Source organism: Falco punctatus (assembly GCF_963210335.1).
Source record: "Falco punctatus genome assembly, chromosome: 9".
NCBI classification, from domain to species: domain Eukaryota; kingdom Metazoa; phylum Chordata; class Aves; order Falconiformes; family Falconidae; genus Falco; species Falco punctatus.
The window spans coordinates 43,794,732-43,811,916 of NC_137589.1; the positions used below are offsets into that span (position 1 = coordinate 43,794,732).

General features: G+C 51.2%; 1 protein-coding gene across 1 annotated transcript; it reads right to left on the bottom strand.

Annotated features, from left to right (window-relative positions):
• Positions 1-3,406: 3,406 nt before the first annotated feature.
• On the bottom strand, positions 3,407-16,893 carry MRRF (mitochondrial ribosome recycling factor). The gene is made up of 6 exons (XM_080402914.1): positions 16,279-16,893; positions 15,679-15,834; positions 14,324-14,442; positions 11,337-11,428; positions 5,473-5,632; positions 3,407-3,938 (listed from the first exon to the last, which is right to left on the bottom strand). Exons 1-6 carry the CDS (start codon positions 16,427-16,429, stop codon positions 3,861-3,863), a joined length of 756 nt encoding a protein of 251 aa, XP_080259040.1. The 5' UTR covers positions 16,430-16,893; the 3' UTR covers positions 3,407-3,860.
• Between the last annotated feature and the right edge of the window lie 292 nt (positions 16,894-17,185).

Consider the following 17,185-nt stretch of genomic DNA (forward strand, 5'->3'; position numbering starts at 1 on the left):
TGGCAGGTGCCCCCGCCGTGGGGCTGGTGCTTGGGGCTGCCCAGGGGGAGGCGGGGATCCAGACAGGTGAACTCAGCACCCCCTGTTGAGATGGTGACACCAGAGCAGGAGCTGGGGATGGCCCACCAAACCCAGCTCTGCAGCAGGCACTGGGCTGCGGTGGGCACCTCCTGGGCATGGTGGTCTGCCAAGACCTCACCAGTGCCTTCTCTGCCAGCAGAAGCCCTGTGCCATCACCGCCTGCACCCTGCAGACACCCTGCTCCTGTCCCCACGCTGCTGCTTCTGCCGGCCAGCCTGGCACTGCTCAGCATCTCGCTCCGCGGCCGGTGCCACTCCCGGCCTTTGTCCACAGCCAGACACCCAGCAAAACAAAAGCAAATTCCCCGGCAGCTGAAGGTGCCATTTTTACTGCTCGGCTGAACGAGGAAGTATTTTTTCGATCTCTTAAAAATCCTGAATATTATCTGACAGTTTATCTTGTTTCTCCGCATCCGTGTCTTTGCAGCAACGCCAGCTCATTTACATGTGTATTGCGCCTGCCTCCACGGGTGCTGAGGTCAATTGAAACTCAAGAAAAGAGGAGAAATTTATGCAAAACTGTTGATTGCATTTGTATGTAATGAAATCATCCAATATTCATCTGACTATAGACTCTAATCTGAAAGGAGAAGTGAAGGACATAAGAGTCACTGGAAAGCAATAATGAGCCTCTGTAGTGATTAAAAAAAGCACTTGAAATTTCATGAAAATCCAGCCAGAAATCGTGTCTAATCAACACAGAATATAGGAGGCAGAGATTACATTGATACATTTTGCAAAGCTCACTGTTGAAAATGTATGCAAGCTGTAAACTCCCGACATGCCATCCATGGTCTGTTTTATACAAATCCGGGCGGCACACAATCAGCGCCCGGTCCTCCCTGGCACAAAGCAATCTTGGTGTCTCTGCTCGATGACTCACAAGGAGCGCAATCACATCTATTTGAAGAGCAATGTTGGTTTTTAAATATGTTGAGAGCTTCCTTGGAGTTTTTCCTTCCTTTTGCCTCCACTTCACGTTTCCCCGTGGCCGCAGTGCTCGGGCCGGGCAGCGGCCGCCCCCTCCATGCCGCAGCCCCCTCCGTGCTGCCCCTCGCAGCCAGCCCAGGCGCCCTGGCAGAGCTGAGAGCCCCCGAGAGGGTGAGGGTCTCGGCCCAGCATGCCATGAGTGGGGACATGCACAGGGGTACCGCTCGTGCCGGGAGCACAACCCCCTCAGGGACCACCAACCCACCAGGCCATGGCAGCGCCGGCCAGGTGGAGCCCGATGGTGCCCCAGACCCACATACAGTGGGGAGGGGGCTCCCAGCAAGCGCAGCAGGGTGCCCAGAGCCCAAGGCACAGCTTGAGGGGGTCCGGCCATGGCCCTTCTGCACTGCCCACTGGCATGTGCTGCTGAAGCTAAAGCATTTAGTGGCTGCAGCAGCATCGCTGACATCAGACCCATGTTACACCCAGCCCAGCCATTTTCTGGCCCAGGGTCCCTTCCCCTGCTGGGTTACTGGGTGCAGCTGGAGCTCCTTCCACCCGCCAACAGCATCAGCTGCAGCTTCTTATCAGCTCTGGGTGCAATCCAGGCTGGAGCCCAGTGAAAGGCTCCTGCTGGTGCTGGTAGTTTTTCGAGCAGGCAGGCCTCGTGCTGCGGCTCCTGGCGTGGAGCACCAGAACAGCGCTTGTGCAGCAAGATGGAGAGCGGGCCCTGTCCAGAGCTGCCCTGCGCCAGCCACCTGCACCTGCCGTGAGGGTCCGTCCCCTCCTCTCCCGAGAGGTTTGTGGTGGTGGGTGGGGACCAGCATCCTGCCCTGCACCTGCCTGGGTGGGACTGGGGGGAGCTGTGGCTGTGGCTGGGGCTTTTGTCCACCCATCCTGCAGCGCAGGGTCCCACAGCGAGTGGGATGGGCTGCGGTGGCACGGCTCGTGGGTTCGCACGCTGCCTGCGCTGCTTTGCCGGTGCTGGGGCGAGAGCAGCACCCGTGGGCACCGCGGCTGCTCCTGGCTGTCACAGAGCATGGGGCGCGAGGTGAGGGCGCAGGCAAACGGGCTCCCCAGGCTCTACCCTGCCGTGGGGCTGTCGGCTGTGGCTGCTCAGAACAGATCTCTGCCTTCCTTCGCAGTTACAAGCTGGCTTTGCACGTGGTTTTGCCTCGCCAGCGGGGGCCAGCCCTGGACCCCCTCCCAAGGCATGGGGCACGGCTGCGTGGTGCACAGGCAGCTCCAGCCCCGTGTACTTTTACCACGAGGTTTTAATTCACCTGAGGTGGTGTGAGATGCTATAGGGTAAAGAATAGCAATGTAAACACTTTAGAAATTCCTCCGTGCAATAACCCCCTGCAGCTCCATTGCCCCTCCTCTGCCAACCCAGCCCTCCACCATCCCATCGCCACCGTCTCAAAGACTTGGGGAATGGGAAGCGGCCAGAGAAGCCCCCGTGGGCACCAGCCCCACCTGAGCCTGCGCCAGCGGCAGCTCTTCCACCTGCCCTGGCTGAGAAACACCCAGCTCACAGCTCCCGGGCAGGTACCAGGGAAACCCTTCAAGCCCACACTGCTGCTGGGATGCCGAGGCTGCAACAACAGCAAAAAAAAATCCGTAGTTGATAAATGTCAAAAGAAATACAGTAATCGGCTGAAAGCAATTTACCAAGCCATGCAACTGCCCTGGGCTCGCCATTTTCCTTTATTCATTTATCATAGTAAGTGCCTCGGCCAAAATACACAAAGCAGAGAAATTGTTGACATGTGGGGCCCTAGCAGAGCAAATCCTTCATCCTCCTCCCCCTCCCCACTGCACACCAACGTAACTTTTTTGGAGTTGTTTATTTAAGGACTGTAGAGCACTCAGTGCTCTTTGAACCCAAACGGCTTGGGAGCAGGGCTGCGGGGCTGGCCACCTTCCCTCCCTCGGCCACCGCCCCAGGCTGCGGGGTGGCCGTTCACTGCCCGTACCAAGTACCTGCTGGTAGCGAGGAGCTGAGTTGCGCCACGTGCTCAGGACCCTGCTCCACTTCTACCTCCTCCACCCCCCCAAAATGTGGCACTAGTGGCTTGTGCGGGTGTTCATTAACTGGTCAGGGAGGGCAGGTGCTGCCCGTGGAAAGCTCCTGTGCTGGCTTTTGGTCCTGCTCCTGGCTAAACCAGCCATGCCGACTGCACTGTGTCCGGTTCTCCACCCACAAAGCCTAGGGAGTCGCAAAGCCCATCTCCCCTGCCCACCCTGCCCCAGTCGGTGCTGAGCTCTCTCTTGCCTTCCTGGCAGTGAGGCTGCAGGTAATTCTGCTGGCCATGGCAACAAGCAAATGCTTCTTTTGGGACGCACAAACCCAAAATATCACACCAACCAGGAACTGGCTGTCCCAAGGTCACTCCTCCACATCTCATTTTGACTTTATTTTAAGCAAAAATCAATGCCAAGGTTCACAGCAAGACAGCACAGGTTTCCCTTGCACACCAGCCTGTCTGCATCCCAGCACCTCGCAGCCCGGCAGCAGCAAGGTCAGCAGGGCAGTTGTTCTTCCTCAGCTTCTGTGTGAGAGCCCTTCCAGCAGCCTCCGCTCCTCCATCTCCTGCCATTTTACTTTTAATCTCAGTTCATACAGTCCTGTTGCCACCTGCATGAAGAAAAGTGAGAAGAGTTTCCCCCTCCCTCCAGTACAATCCAAGGTGGGGAACGGGGAGCAGCCAAAGCACAGAGATGCTCTGGAGGTCTGGCAGAGCCACCCCTGCCCATCCCCGAGGCTACTGATTCCAGGCAGGGACAGCCATCAGGTTGCACGGCAGTCTGGTCTTGCTTGAGGGGAGAGCGTGTCCATCGGGATAGTGCTTATCCAAGCAGCTCCTTGGTCTTTGCTGCCAGCAGCTTGTCCATCTCCGCTGCAGCACTGTCTGTCATTTGCTGGATCTGTGGCAACACAGTACAAGTCCAAGTCAAATGCTGGGTGATGCCAAAGTTTAAAGGAAAAGGAGTGATGGGATCATCTCCTGAAGCAAAGCCTGGAGTCCGAATAAAACCCAAAATGGTGCTGGGGCAATAACTGACTCTTCCTGGCGGCTCCCCGCAGCCCTCAGTGATTCTGTGCTGGTGTCGCATCTATACAGCAAGACCAGGGATGGGGCAAAGGCTCTGCAAAGAGACGCACAGTGCAACCTCTTGGCTGAGCTTCACACGTGACTTGGTCAGGTCCTTTATTAACAGAGCGACTTCAGGGGAAGGCAGGGTTAGAGACCTGCTGGTGTCGGCACCAGAGAGGAGAGGGCTTATCTCATCACCTCCTGCAACCTTTCCACTATTAGAATGAACAAGGTAACAGCAGGAGCGCAGCCTCAGCACGCGCTAAGAATTCATACATCAGGTAACAGACCTGTTTATATCTTGCATGAGGAAATAAATGGCGATTGTTACGGCCCTGCCCAGGGAGCGGTCTCCTGATAGCAGGGATGGTCATGGCAAGCATGTGAATGGGACCAAAGGTGCGCACACACCTTGAGCGAGTGCTGACAATGGCTGGAGCACATCAGTGGGTGTGTGTGTTTATGCACTAGTGTTACAGGACTGACTAAGATGCACTGGCTCCTGAGGCCAAGGTATATGACAAGGACCTTTCCCCACGCTGAACAATTTGGGTACAAGCAAAAATCAGACTTGAGACGCCACCCCTACAAATGCAGAAAACCATCTGTCTGCTCTGGGAGAACTGCTTCCCAACAGGATTCAGTTACAATAGCATGGCCATTTTTCCCGCTTGCACAAATGCTCTGTATATCAATGTTTATTTTTGCGAGCACACAGGGAACTGTCCTGAAGCATTTGCAATGTATCTAACTTTAGCTGTTAATAAACAAACAGCTAAAAAGTAATGGCCTGCCTTCAGAGGCATCAATTCAGCAAAACACTAAGGCTTGTGCCTGAGTTTATGCCCAAGTAATTGACTTTAGTGACATCTGCTCTTAGGGAATTAGGCATGTGCTTAAGTATTTTCCTGAATCGGAGCCAAAAACTCCTAACAGAGATAATCTCGCTAGCCTTTTCATTAATAACAAACTGGAGCAATCCTCATTAGCACCAGCTGTTTTGCAGTGGCCAGGCCCTGTGTAAATGTAAATGTAAAGCTATGGATGTCAGTCATTCTGTTCCCCAAGTTCAGCTGGTTTGTGCAACAATCCCTCGTAGTACAAAAGCTTTTGGGGAACATTTTTTTTTTCCTGTGTCAGCTTACAATGATTCATATAATAAATTTGGCTTTGAGATCGAAGCCCCAGATCTCACAAAGAAAAAACAAATACACCAGCAATTGCCACTCCAAGCATTCAGCCCAGGACCACCCATTCCCCAGCCGGGTTCTCAGCGCCGGAGATGTGTCAGCAAGGGCTGGGACAAACGTACCACAGAGTTGTGAAACACCGTGATATGGCAGAAGGGGAAAAAAAATAATTACCTGCTTTTCTAGCAGCCAGATGGTATCCTCAGACACTTTGTTCTTGAACTTCTTTACCTGGTTGATGCTTTTGCTTCGCACCTTTCTCAGGGCATCCTTGGACTTGTTGGTGGATTGCTTGGCAAGCTTGGCCAAGTTCTCCCTGTGCTCTCTTGTTACCCTAGCAGCAAGGGGAGAGAAAAAACACAAAAGGAAAATAAGTGTCATGTGTAGCACAGTAAGATTTATTTTCTGTGATGGAATCTGGGTAAATGCAGCGATCCTCTCCGCTGCAGTACCTCTCTGACTGGCCTAGACAGAGCTGCTGGGCTGTGCAGGGACACCCAAAAGCCACCTGTGTTAAGGTACAGCTCGCTCTGTGTAGAGGTCCTGTGTCACAAGAGCAGAGGGACTTAGCTCAGGGCGTGCTTTTATGCTGCTTTGGTCCACCTGAGCGAATGAGCCACCTCTGCACAGCATCGCCAGGGCAGCACAGCCTAGCGAAGCAAGTCTTGACCCTGGAATGGAAAGTTCCCAGCACAGCCCTAAGCTGAGGGACTTGGAATGAATCTTGTTGTGTAGTTGTCACTGCCGTGCCTGAAAGCCATGCTGAAATGTTCAGACTTTGTTTCTGCTGCCAAAGCATCTGCAGGGAAGAGGGAAAATCCAGCTCTGGACCCAAGAGATGGAGCTGAAAAGTATAATCCTGCAAAGCCAGGAGGAAACCTCCATCCCTTCCTGAAATTTGGTATTGTCCCCCTGCAACTGAAGAGCCTGAATTATGTATCTGGAAGCTACAGAGTTTATGCTTCACTCAACTTCATTCCAGCTCATCATGACCAGGCTTTTCCATGAAGATGACATGAATGCCCAGGTTGGCAAGAGGGTGATGCTACACCTGGCCAGCCACAGGTAACTCGGCTGGGAGAACTTCAGCTGCACCCTCCCCCAGTGCGGGGCCAGTTACTACTGGTGGTGCCACAAGAAAATCCTCAACTTTCCATCCCAAACTAAAAACTGCAGGTGATGAGGGAGCCTGGACATCTGAGTGTCCTGGACACAGGAGTGGCTGATGTGTCACCTCAGCTCCGGTAATGCTCCAGCACCTACAGCTGATCACTGTCAGCATCAACTGCTAGTGCTCAACAGTAATATTTTAATTATTTTCATGGCTATTGAAGTTTCCAGACTGCCTCGAGAATGAAAAACCTCCGTGCGCTCACTGAGACTCACTAGCAGGAGAGCGCCTGTCTGCTCGCAGAAGATATCACAAAACAAACATTTCACAGGAGTATTTAGAAATCGGCTGCAACAGTCTGGGTCACTGAAACACAGAGGCCAGGACTCTTCCTGCAGAGCTCAGGAAACCTGGGGTGAGGGTTCCCAGGGCAGTGCGAGCCCTGCCCCTGCACGGGCGTGCGCCATGGGGGGCTGTGGGGGTGCGATGGGACCCCCAGCCCCTTCCCAGGCTCCTGCTCAGCCTGGCAGGTGACACGCGCTGACTCCTTCCCTCGGCAGCCAGGTCGATGTCTGTCTCACCAGTTATCTTTATATCATGGGGCAAGAGGGAGCAGGCTTTCCAGAACAGATTAGTAATTGCAGGAATTGGGGATTGCCAGAAAAGCTGACAGACCTAGAGAGCTGCACCCCAGCCCCGGCATCCCCGATGCCCCCACAGCCCTCACTGGGGCACCCCCAGCCCAGCCCGCTCCCTGCCCAGGGACAGCTGGAGGGAGGTGGCCAGGGAATTTCACATGTGGCAAGAGACTTCTGGTCATTGCAGGCTCCAGCCTGGACCGCATGCCTGATTCGAAGCGAGCAGCGTTACTTGCGTTTTCCTCTGCATCCCAACATCGCTGCCTTTAGGGCTTCTCATGTTCGAGTTCCCCAGCCAGAGGTCCTGCAGCACATGCAAAGCCCGCTCGAAACCAGAGGTCCGGCCGAGGTCAGGTTCTCAGGCAGCTTTTTTTTTTTTTTCTGGGGGGGGTGGGGTGGGCAGGGAGTCAATCCTGGCTGCTACACTTGGAGGAGGGAGCTGGAAATCTCTCCCATCTCCGGCTGGGTGGTGAGGCAAGCGGGTGCGCAGCAGGGCAGACGGAGCTCGCCTCAGCTCTGCCTCCCGCTCGGCTTTTGTGAATTGTGCCGAGGGTATCACTCGCCTGCTCGGGGCTGCTGAGCCTTTAAGGAAATGTTTTTGTTTATGCAGCGCTGCCAGATTTCCTATGCTTCTTGGCACGGGGTCACAGCTTTCATGCCTCCTTGTCTGTCTTTATTAACACCAATTTCTTTTTATCACTGCGCAGCGCCGTGGAGTTTCTCAGCGGGTTTTATGTTCCAGCCAGACTGTGTGTAAATTCTCAGCAATGCTACCAACAGTGCCAGAAACGGACACTTTTTCAAGCAGATGCTGTTTCTGGTTAAGGAATCCATCAACACGAGCCAGGCCCATGGTTTCTAAGGACAGTTGTTTAATCCTGCCCCCAGATCTGGGACTTTCAAGCTCTTCTTAGGTATGTTTTCTTTTCTGTCTAGTAACCGTTGCCCCTGCTCCCTCTTTAAAGTAAAAAAAAAGTGTGAGGTGAACCCTGGGAAGGGGTGCCAAAAGCAGGGAACAGGACAGTGTCCTCTCCCGTCACCCTGGGGGGAACGCTGCCATCCCCGGCAGCTCCAGGAGCAGCGGGCTCAGATCCTGCCGTTCCCCGGGGACAGTCCTGCCCTGCCAGGGTCAGGGCACAGCTTGGCGAACTGACATGCCAGGGTGTTCAGAAATGCACAGCGCCCCAGGGGTAACATCCTTTTTTCCGCTTCCCCCAGCGACCAGCGGTTTAAGCACTGCAACCCTTGGATGCTCCTCTCCCCGCATCCAGCGGGAGCAGACCCACAGCAAGCACGACGCAGGTCATGTCTCGTCTCCAACGCAAGACATTTATGCGGGTAAGAGTAATTTCTCTATCTCAAATGCTAGGAATTTCCTGTGAACGAGAGGGTTCCGTTAAAGGAAAGCAGGCTTAACTAAATACTCTGCATGCATAATTGCAGATAAACATAGGGTGCAACATATATTGCTCGACAAAAAGCATGTAAGAGACTTCTGCCGATGAGCGATCCGGAGCAGCACAGCTTAGAAACAGCTCTGGGGTTTTTCGAATAAGATTTTTTGAGTCCTTTCTCCCATAGTAGGTATCTTTGCATATTTCTTAAAGGGCAAAGGAAAAAAAAGCTCACAATGAGTCATTAAATGTTCAAATGAGTCATCTGGTTTTCAGTAAAGCATGTGTAAAAATATTACTAATTTACAAACAATATCCAGTGTAACACAATGGGTCCAAAAAAGATGAATCTAAAAATGAGGCAATACCATAAAAGACACAAGGTCAGGTCAAATTCGGCCAAGAGATCAACCAATACAAATGTTCCCATGGATGGCTGGCTTTTTTTTTTTTTCTTTTCTTTTTAAACCCTCAGAGAATACTTTTTATACAAATAAATATTGCCTATGCAGTGCTGGCAACACAAACAGGCGAATGCCTTAGGGAGCAGAGGGGATCCTAGCAGGCAGCAGAAGTAAACATGAACGAAGCGAGTGTATTTTTCCTGTTAGAGCTGCAATGCGAAAACTAAACTAACAGAATAAATACTGAAAAGTAAACTCTGTTTTAAAATGCTCAGTTGAAACACTCTCAAGCACTGAAGCACAGCTGGAGCTTCGTAAGGCAAAACGACGTATGTGTGTCCAGCTGATTAAAGGCTAAAAAGTGCCTTTAATAGCAGGTAAAGACAATTCAGGTTTGATTTTACTTTCACTGTGCCTCCTCTCATGAAAGAACCAATTTCTGCAGAAACAATATTGTCTTTTCATTTTGGCTTCGTTTGCTCATTCTGCACACCTGCCGTACTTTTGGCAGTTTCCCTGCATCTGTCTGTCGTATACTCTCATAAATATCTTTAGAGTTGGGAAAATGAAAAACTTTGAAAATCAAAAAAAGGTAATTCAGGGATCTAATATTAAAGAGAGGCCTCTAGCAGAATTTGATTATTTCCATCCTCATTAGTGTTAGGTTTTAAAAGGTTGAAACTGGCTGCTTGTCTTTGCTAAGCGGATGAAACTCTAAAAGATGCAGCCGTGTCACCGAAGAGCGGGTGAGCAAGCAGAAGCAGGGGCAGCCGCCAGGGCACACCAGCAGGGCACGTCGCCCAGGCCAAAACCTCCTTAACTCGGGGGTCCCCAGGCTGCCACCAGCCGGGGAAAGGGGCCAGGAGCTGCCACCCTTCCCCGCTGGGAACCAGGCAGCGCACTGGGCAGATCCTCCCTGGGGAGAGGAGAGTCGTCGCTCTGCAGCACCACAAAAGCTAGTGACAGACTATATACATTTGTTGAAAAAACAGTATTTTTTTAAAGATGGGGATATGCAGTTTTGGAGTTTCCTCCCCTGCAATTCATATTCAAGGGTGACCCAAGTGCCCATTAACAATCAAACCACTGTGCAGCAACCCGGGAGCCTCAGCAATTATGAAGATAATGGTGCCCTCCTCCTCTCCTGAGGAATGGGGGAAGGGCAGGGAGCACAGGGAAAAGAAAATCAGCAAATAGAATGATAATGTCATTCTCTCTCACCGACAGCAACGGAAAGCTGCAATTAAGACTTCTCTGATCAAAATGCTGGATAAAATTCTATAGAATTTTTAAAGAAGATCTAAAGCACAAGAAATACTTGGTTCATCTTTACTGAGAAGTCACCTACTTGTAAAATGCAACACACGTGCAAGGTGTTTGTGGGCACAGGCAGCGCACAGAGCAGCCTTTACCCTTTGAAGGGAGTTGTTCACAGCACGCCAGGACGTGAGATCACATACATCCATGTCTGCCCAGCGTATTTAGATGGCTCCATCGCTGCAGGTTTCCAGCACCCACAGGACCTTGCGAATTTTACCACCTACACCCGGGCAGAGCAGTGCCACTGCCCTGTGCCTATGCTGGCGAGCTGTGCAGCACAGTACAAGCGGAGCTACTGGGAGCTCTTGCTCCAGGCGAGATGCAGCCTGGTCCCAGGCAGCCGGGGAGTGCTCTGTGTGCTCCCAGAGGGTAACTCTCTAGTTTCATCTGAAAGGAATCCCGTTTGCAGGCAGAGACCCCAGCATGCTGCAGCCCAAAGCACGATAAGCTGGGATCATCAGGATCGCTTCAGAAGTGTTCTCCTGACCCAAACTGCTGCACTCAGGCAGTGGCACCTGCCTTCTCCAAGGGTTGGAACACAGCTGTGATAGGTGAGGGAAGCGATGCTCAATCCTCAGCCAGGAGCAGCCTGCTTTCCTATCAGCCCTGTACCAAAATTTCAACTCAGCTGTCAGTTCACAATGTGTATTCCATGAGAAGAATTTTTTAGTCAAAGCTATCAATTTTCCTCCCTCTTTCTTTCATCGTTTCCTTTTCGTGTTCTCTGCAGCAAGGTGCTATTCACTCCTAATACTACTGGTTCACTACTGCGTTACTGCTGCTCTGCGCTGGTGTAATTCAAGGACTTTACAGCAGGCAGCACAGAATCAGCCCCTGAATTAAAGCAATACAGCTTCAAAAGCCTCTGGCTGTCTCTTGCAAAGAGCTGCAGCCAGCTAGGACTGAGCTTCCCCTCCAGGGGAAAGATAAAGAACAGTAAGACCAACCATCAGCTCATGTGGTGACTTAAGAGCTCAGACACTTGGAAGAGGTTCCACCAGACGCTTTTAGGGGCTCAGATATTTTTTCTGAACCTGAAATACAGCTATTTGGAAAGCAGCTGCATCACGACATCACAGCAGTCGTGCACGCTTACCCCCTGAAGGGCACTCACTGCAACCTATCGTGTTATCCTGCATGATGATGGACTCAGGCAGCCATCAATACTCACTTAGGAATTGGCACCCGAATTATTGTCCCATCCACTTCTGGGTTCAGGTTCATGCCGCAATCCCTTATAGCCTTCGTAGCTGCAGCTGTACTCTGTAAAACAGATCAAAAGGTAAAGGGAATTAGGAAATAATCATTCCCATATGCCAGAACTCTGTCAATAGTTGGCAATCCATCTCCATGGAACATGGAAACATTTACTTCTGTTACCAGTAAGATCAGGAAGTTACATTGGTGCAGAGAGCTTTGATCAAACCGAGTGGGAAACTACGGCTGCGCTCAGTATCGGGGTAGGGGGGCACAGGGGCGGGAACGGGGGACAGAGGAAAGGAAGCAACAACAAAAGAAAACTGTTTTGCTTCTTCGAAACTATTTGAATGGTTTGAGGCAACGCAGAGTGAAACCGCAATAAATTCCCAAGGCATAGCCTGACTGTGGCAAAGGAGATGAAAGATTCTGAGCATTTAAAAATTCCAGTTGAATGTTTCCCACTAGAAATCACACAGTGCCAATTTAGAAATGTTAACTAACTTAACCGCTTCAGCGCTACAACCTAACCACATTACATCAGGGCAGTAGCAGTTGGCTGAGAAATAGCGCCTGTGCCCAGGTCTATGTTTATTTTACAGTTTATTACTTCGGATTAACTTCTCAAAACTCCACTACTGCTGGCTGACGCTCTGCTCTGCTTAAAAGGTGGGGTGCACAGGTTTTCCTGGTAACTGCAAAGGGATTGAAAGGCTTCTTCCCCCCCCCAGGGCGCTGGGGTACCTTTACAGAGTGTCAGGCTTTACGGTTAAATCAGAGTTTTGCTGGCAGCTCCCACGGAGCTCTGCCAAGTTCCTTCGTTCTTGACATTGACAATAACAAGACCGAGCGAGTCTCTATTCTTGCGGTGCTCGCGTGGCATTTCCTACAAGGCGCGTTGCTATTTCTGATACTCCTTCCCATCATTAACTTCAGCTCCAGGCTGCTGCAGCAGACTGTATTTATGAAGTTCAGCTTTTGTCAACTGAGGCACAAACTAAAGCGCTGCATATTTGTTTAGGTCTCCGACGCGTGACATCACTGAGCGAAGTGAATGCTCTGCTAGTGTTTTGTAAGACATAACTGCTGTCCTCTAGAACACAACAAGGGCAGAGGAAAATGTAACCAAGATGATCTCAGCATGTCAGGAATGTAAATGTGTTATTCTATGGACGGTGCTTGCTCTGTAGGAAGGAAATGCTCAGTAAAAGCTGTGTTGTTTAACACACATATTGGAGGAGATGGAGGAAGGGGAAAATATGGCAATATTGCCCCCATCCTCTTGCAGTCCATGAAAGAAATAGCTGTGCTTAAAAACCATAGTCTTGTTTAGCTATATAACTCTTGGGCAAACAGAATTTAGCCCTGCAATTCCTTTTTATGATTATTTTCTTTCCCAGACTCTTCAGGCATTTTTATTTGCTTTTCAGTGCTGTGAAGTACTGACTATATGCTGTAAATAATAACACCAAGTAAATGTGTCTGTAATAGATTTGAAGAGTTCAATCTATCCATGGGAGAGTTAGTGCATAAAACAACTGTGTTGAGAGAAATGGTTCTGGCTTTAGTTGACATGAAAAAAGGTCTTTTGGCTTAGAAGGCAAATGCAGGCAATGCTACGTAGTGTGGTATTTAATTTCTCACATGCCCATTTCTCAGCCTGAGCTCCCACTTGGACAAGGGCTAAGTCACGGAGGGACTCCCCTGGCCCTCTCAGCTCCGGCACCCCGAGGGACCTCGGTGCACTTGCTGATGAGGGGCCTTTATCCTTCAAAGCCGTTAAACACGCTGGATACACTTTAAGATACACTTAGGCATCAAGTGCCTTACACTGACCTCCTCTGAGACTTTGCTGACTTAATTAATTGGGGAAAGCCTTGGCAAAATAAATAGAGATAAGCTTTGGCAAACCTCCAGACCTGGAGCGGGATGAACAGCCAACCTTGCACTGCAGCTGCTCCTGTCACAGCTGCCCGGCGGGAGCCCTGCGGGGCACCCACAGTGCTTGATCCCGAGGTGGGGTTCAGATTCGCCACCTCACTTACAGGCCTGTCTAACTGAGGCTCAAGTCTTGTAACAAAAACGCGTTTAGAAAATTAAGGAAACTGAGCCCTCCCAGAAGACAGGTCAAAGCACCGGCTTTGGGTTCTGACCCGCAGGCTGCCGGGGAGGAGCTGGCTGAGCTCAGCAGTGCCTTGAGCCAGCACTGGGCAGGGGCCCGGCTCAGCCCCACCAGGGGGGCTGCAGGGACTTGCAGGCTCCAGCAGCAGCTCCCTCCATCTGCTCTCAGGGGGTGTCGCTAGCCCTGGCGACAAGCAAGTTTTAGAGGAGTTTGATGATGTCCCCAGGAAAAATACACACTATTCCAACTACAGGTCTGGTTCTGCGCATGGCCACGTCTTCATAAGGAACTGAAATGACATAAATGCAACGGGGCAGAGGCTGCATCGCTTCCACGTGTGTAATTCAGGTGAACCAGAGAGCGTGTGTGTGCTCAAGACTGCTGGGTGCCGTCGAAGCACGGGAAATGGGGAGACCTGGCAGGGTACAGTTAATCCAGGCATCTGGTCTGTGACAAGCGCGGCTTTTCAACCCAGCTCTTGCAGACCCCACTGACGGGAAGCCAGTCTCCAAAGCAACCCCCTCATACCGTAGCGTTTGTCGGATATGACCCTGAGAGCAATCGCAGCCTGACGGGCAGCGCGTAACTCTCATCTGACCCTGTGCACGTGCGATGCTCCATGTGCCAGGCAGGGCTGGAGAGTCACTCAGCCTGTGCAGTCAGCAGCAAAATCGTGCTTCTGGTTTGTGTCAGCCGCGAAGCAACACACAGCCCAGCCAGAGCTCTCAGCCCTGCCAGGTTTAACTCATTTTGTCTAAATGCTCCTTTGCTCAGCATCAACCTGTTTGTTCCTGTGGTAATTATGTCCCCTTGCAATGCCTTCGGTAATGTGTCCTTACCTCTGGAAAACTGGTCATGTTCACTAGAATGAGCTGCGGTGACTTCTGTGAGATCTGCCCCAGCTGGTTCAGTGGAAACTTCCCATCTTTTGTCACCACAATTATGTGATCAAGGGCCCCTCAAAAGAACGAAACACAGGGGAGTTTCAGTATGATACAGCAGTTCACAGTGATGCTGAAGAAAAAAACACACATGGATTGTCCCACTTCCCTTCTGGTATGCAAAATATAGATGTTACAAAAGAAAAAAAGTATGTCTATTCAGACTTCAGGTGCTGTTTGTGTTCACACATCCCCTGCAGTATTTGCAAGCTAAATATTTCAACGCTACTTTAAAGCTCAAAAACATGAAAACATAAGTCTTGTTTGTTTTTGTTACTAGAATAGGAAAACTAAGCAAGATTGTGACGAATTAAAAGGAAATTGTTATTTTTTGGTTCTTAGAACTAAAAATCAAAACGTTGCTACAAAAATTGACTATTGTCTAACTTAGCAGTGTTCTCTTAAACCTCTCATTTCCCCCCCCCCCCCCAAGTCCCAAGAGGAGGTGTTGTACGCTGCCTAATTTAAAGTATTCAGTTTCTCCCTGAGCTACTCTTAATCTGCTCTCTAGTTTCTGCTGCAAAATGTTAACAGGCCAAAAGGCACATGGGACAAGAGGTACTTTATCAGTGCAATTTAAAAAAATACCTATGGTTAAAATAAATAGTTAAGAGACTGAGCTTCGCTTTCCAACTCCATTAAAGACTGAAGTGCCCCTGCCAGAGCTGGGGTGGTGAATGATTCAAATTTGGTCATTGTTTAATGTTAAATTTTATCCCTGAAACTTGATACTACTTACAAATATGTACGTTCAGAGTGTTATAGTAACTGTAGCTTAGTCAAATATATTCACATTTCTTCTTAAAGCACAAAACTCACTAAGTGAATGAGGCTTGTAAAGGTCACCAACCACAAGGATGCACAGCAAAAAAAGTTTGCACATGCCAGACACCAGCCTGATGGCAATTTCCAAAAGGCTAATTTAATGGCAATTGGATTTTTCCTGCCCTACTGCACCATTAGCTGACAACCTGCTTCTTCATCACATCTGCAAACAGTTCAGCTAGACACTTTTGACATCTCCCACTTACAAAAGCTATTTCCAGGAAGCTATTAACAAAAATGGATCCTTCCTGGTCAAGCTCAGGGTGAAGAAAGCCTTTAGCTGGGGACATTGAGGTTGTAGTAATTGGGTGCCCAGTGAATAACTCAATAAAAAGGAAATAAATTTTGAAAAAAAACAGAGCTCTGCATTACTAGGGTTGGTATCCTTATTTAAGGGCAACCGAGCATCATACAACGAAGTTACCAACCTGCTGAGGTTCTAACGCTGATGTTTCTGCTGAAATCTTCTTTCAGAGCTTCTACCACTGCCTGCATCTCTTCATTGGTTTCCTCCAAATTGATAATGTCCTCAACTAGGGCAGCACTAATATTCACTCTGGTTTGACTCTGCCCTTTACCTTTAGCTGCAGATTACACAAAAAATTAGTTTCTGTTTCTGACAGCACTTGGTTGTTGCATTAGAAAGCAGAAAGGAGATATTAAAACCCTGTTAGATTCAGAATTAAGTCTTAAGATAAACCAAAGTAACTGTATTTTTTGATGAGGAAATATCCCAGCACTTGAGCACGTAAGCCAAAATACAGCTGTAGGTCACGCTGCGTGCGGTGACTCCAGCCCGGCCTGTGACGATGGGTACGTGCTGCCCAGGGCAGCGGCTGTGCCATGCAGTGCCTCTCCCACGGGAAGGGCTGAGGTTTCCTGTACACAGCGACGCTGTCAGGCAGCCCCGCTCCTCCAGAGCTGCCCGCGTTACACCAATACAGTACACCCGATAGAAGGGATAAGAAAAGAGATTCTGGCAGCAGGCTGAGGGGTTGCAAACGCTAGAAAAAGGCTGCTGCCTTCACCTTTTTTGGTAGCCAGCTGCCTGGCCAGCAGCGTCAGGTGGACACCGTGCCCGCAGCCTGCGGGTGCCGGCGGCAGGGCCCTTGCCACTGCGAAGGAGGAACGGCAAAGCAGGGAGGGCAGGTGACGGAAGCATCTCAGTGACGTAGCCATTGTTTACAGCTCTTCTCTAGCTCACCTGGAAAAGAGAAAAAGGTGTCTGCCCGGCGTGCTGCTCAGCGGCCTCGATGGGTGCGGGGCGGCCACAGAGCAAGGCAGCTAGGTGGGCCCCTTCGTGGGCAGCCTGGGCACACCTGCCCGGGGGGGCACATGGTGATGCACAGGCCACGTCTGCTAAGCAGGAGCCACTCATATCTGGTGCTTGCGTGACAGCTGAGCAGAATCTTTAATTTCTGCACCATGAGGCGTGTGGCCCTGAAGCCCCCCGGCCCCCCCCCCAGGTCTACTAGGCTGGGCTCAGGGTGGCAGAACCGCAGACCCAGGCCCGGTGCCCCCCAGGCAGGGCACAGGGGTGCGGGAGCCAGGAGCTGCTGCTGAGGGACACCAGCCTCGCCCTGTGCACCCCCAGTCCCGGGACAGCCCCGGGGGTACCGAGCCCCCGTGCTGGGGCAGCACAACTGCCCCCCTGCCTCCCCCTTCCGGAGCCCCTGCCCCCAGAGCCACCCGCTCCGTGAGACCCTGCTCCCTTGAGCAGGCCCCCTGAAACCCCTGCCCCTGAGCTCCCCTGTGCCCCCAGCCCCCGGAGCCCCCCACTCCCTGACCCCTGTCTTCTAAAACCCCAGCTCCCCAAGCCCCCTAACACCCCGCCCCTGCCCCCCCAGGCCCTGCTTCCCGAGTAAGCCCCCCGCACCCCCACCCCCCAGCCCCTGCTTCCCGAGTAAGCCCCCCGAGCCCCCCACTCCCGGAGCC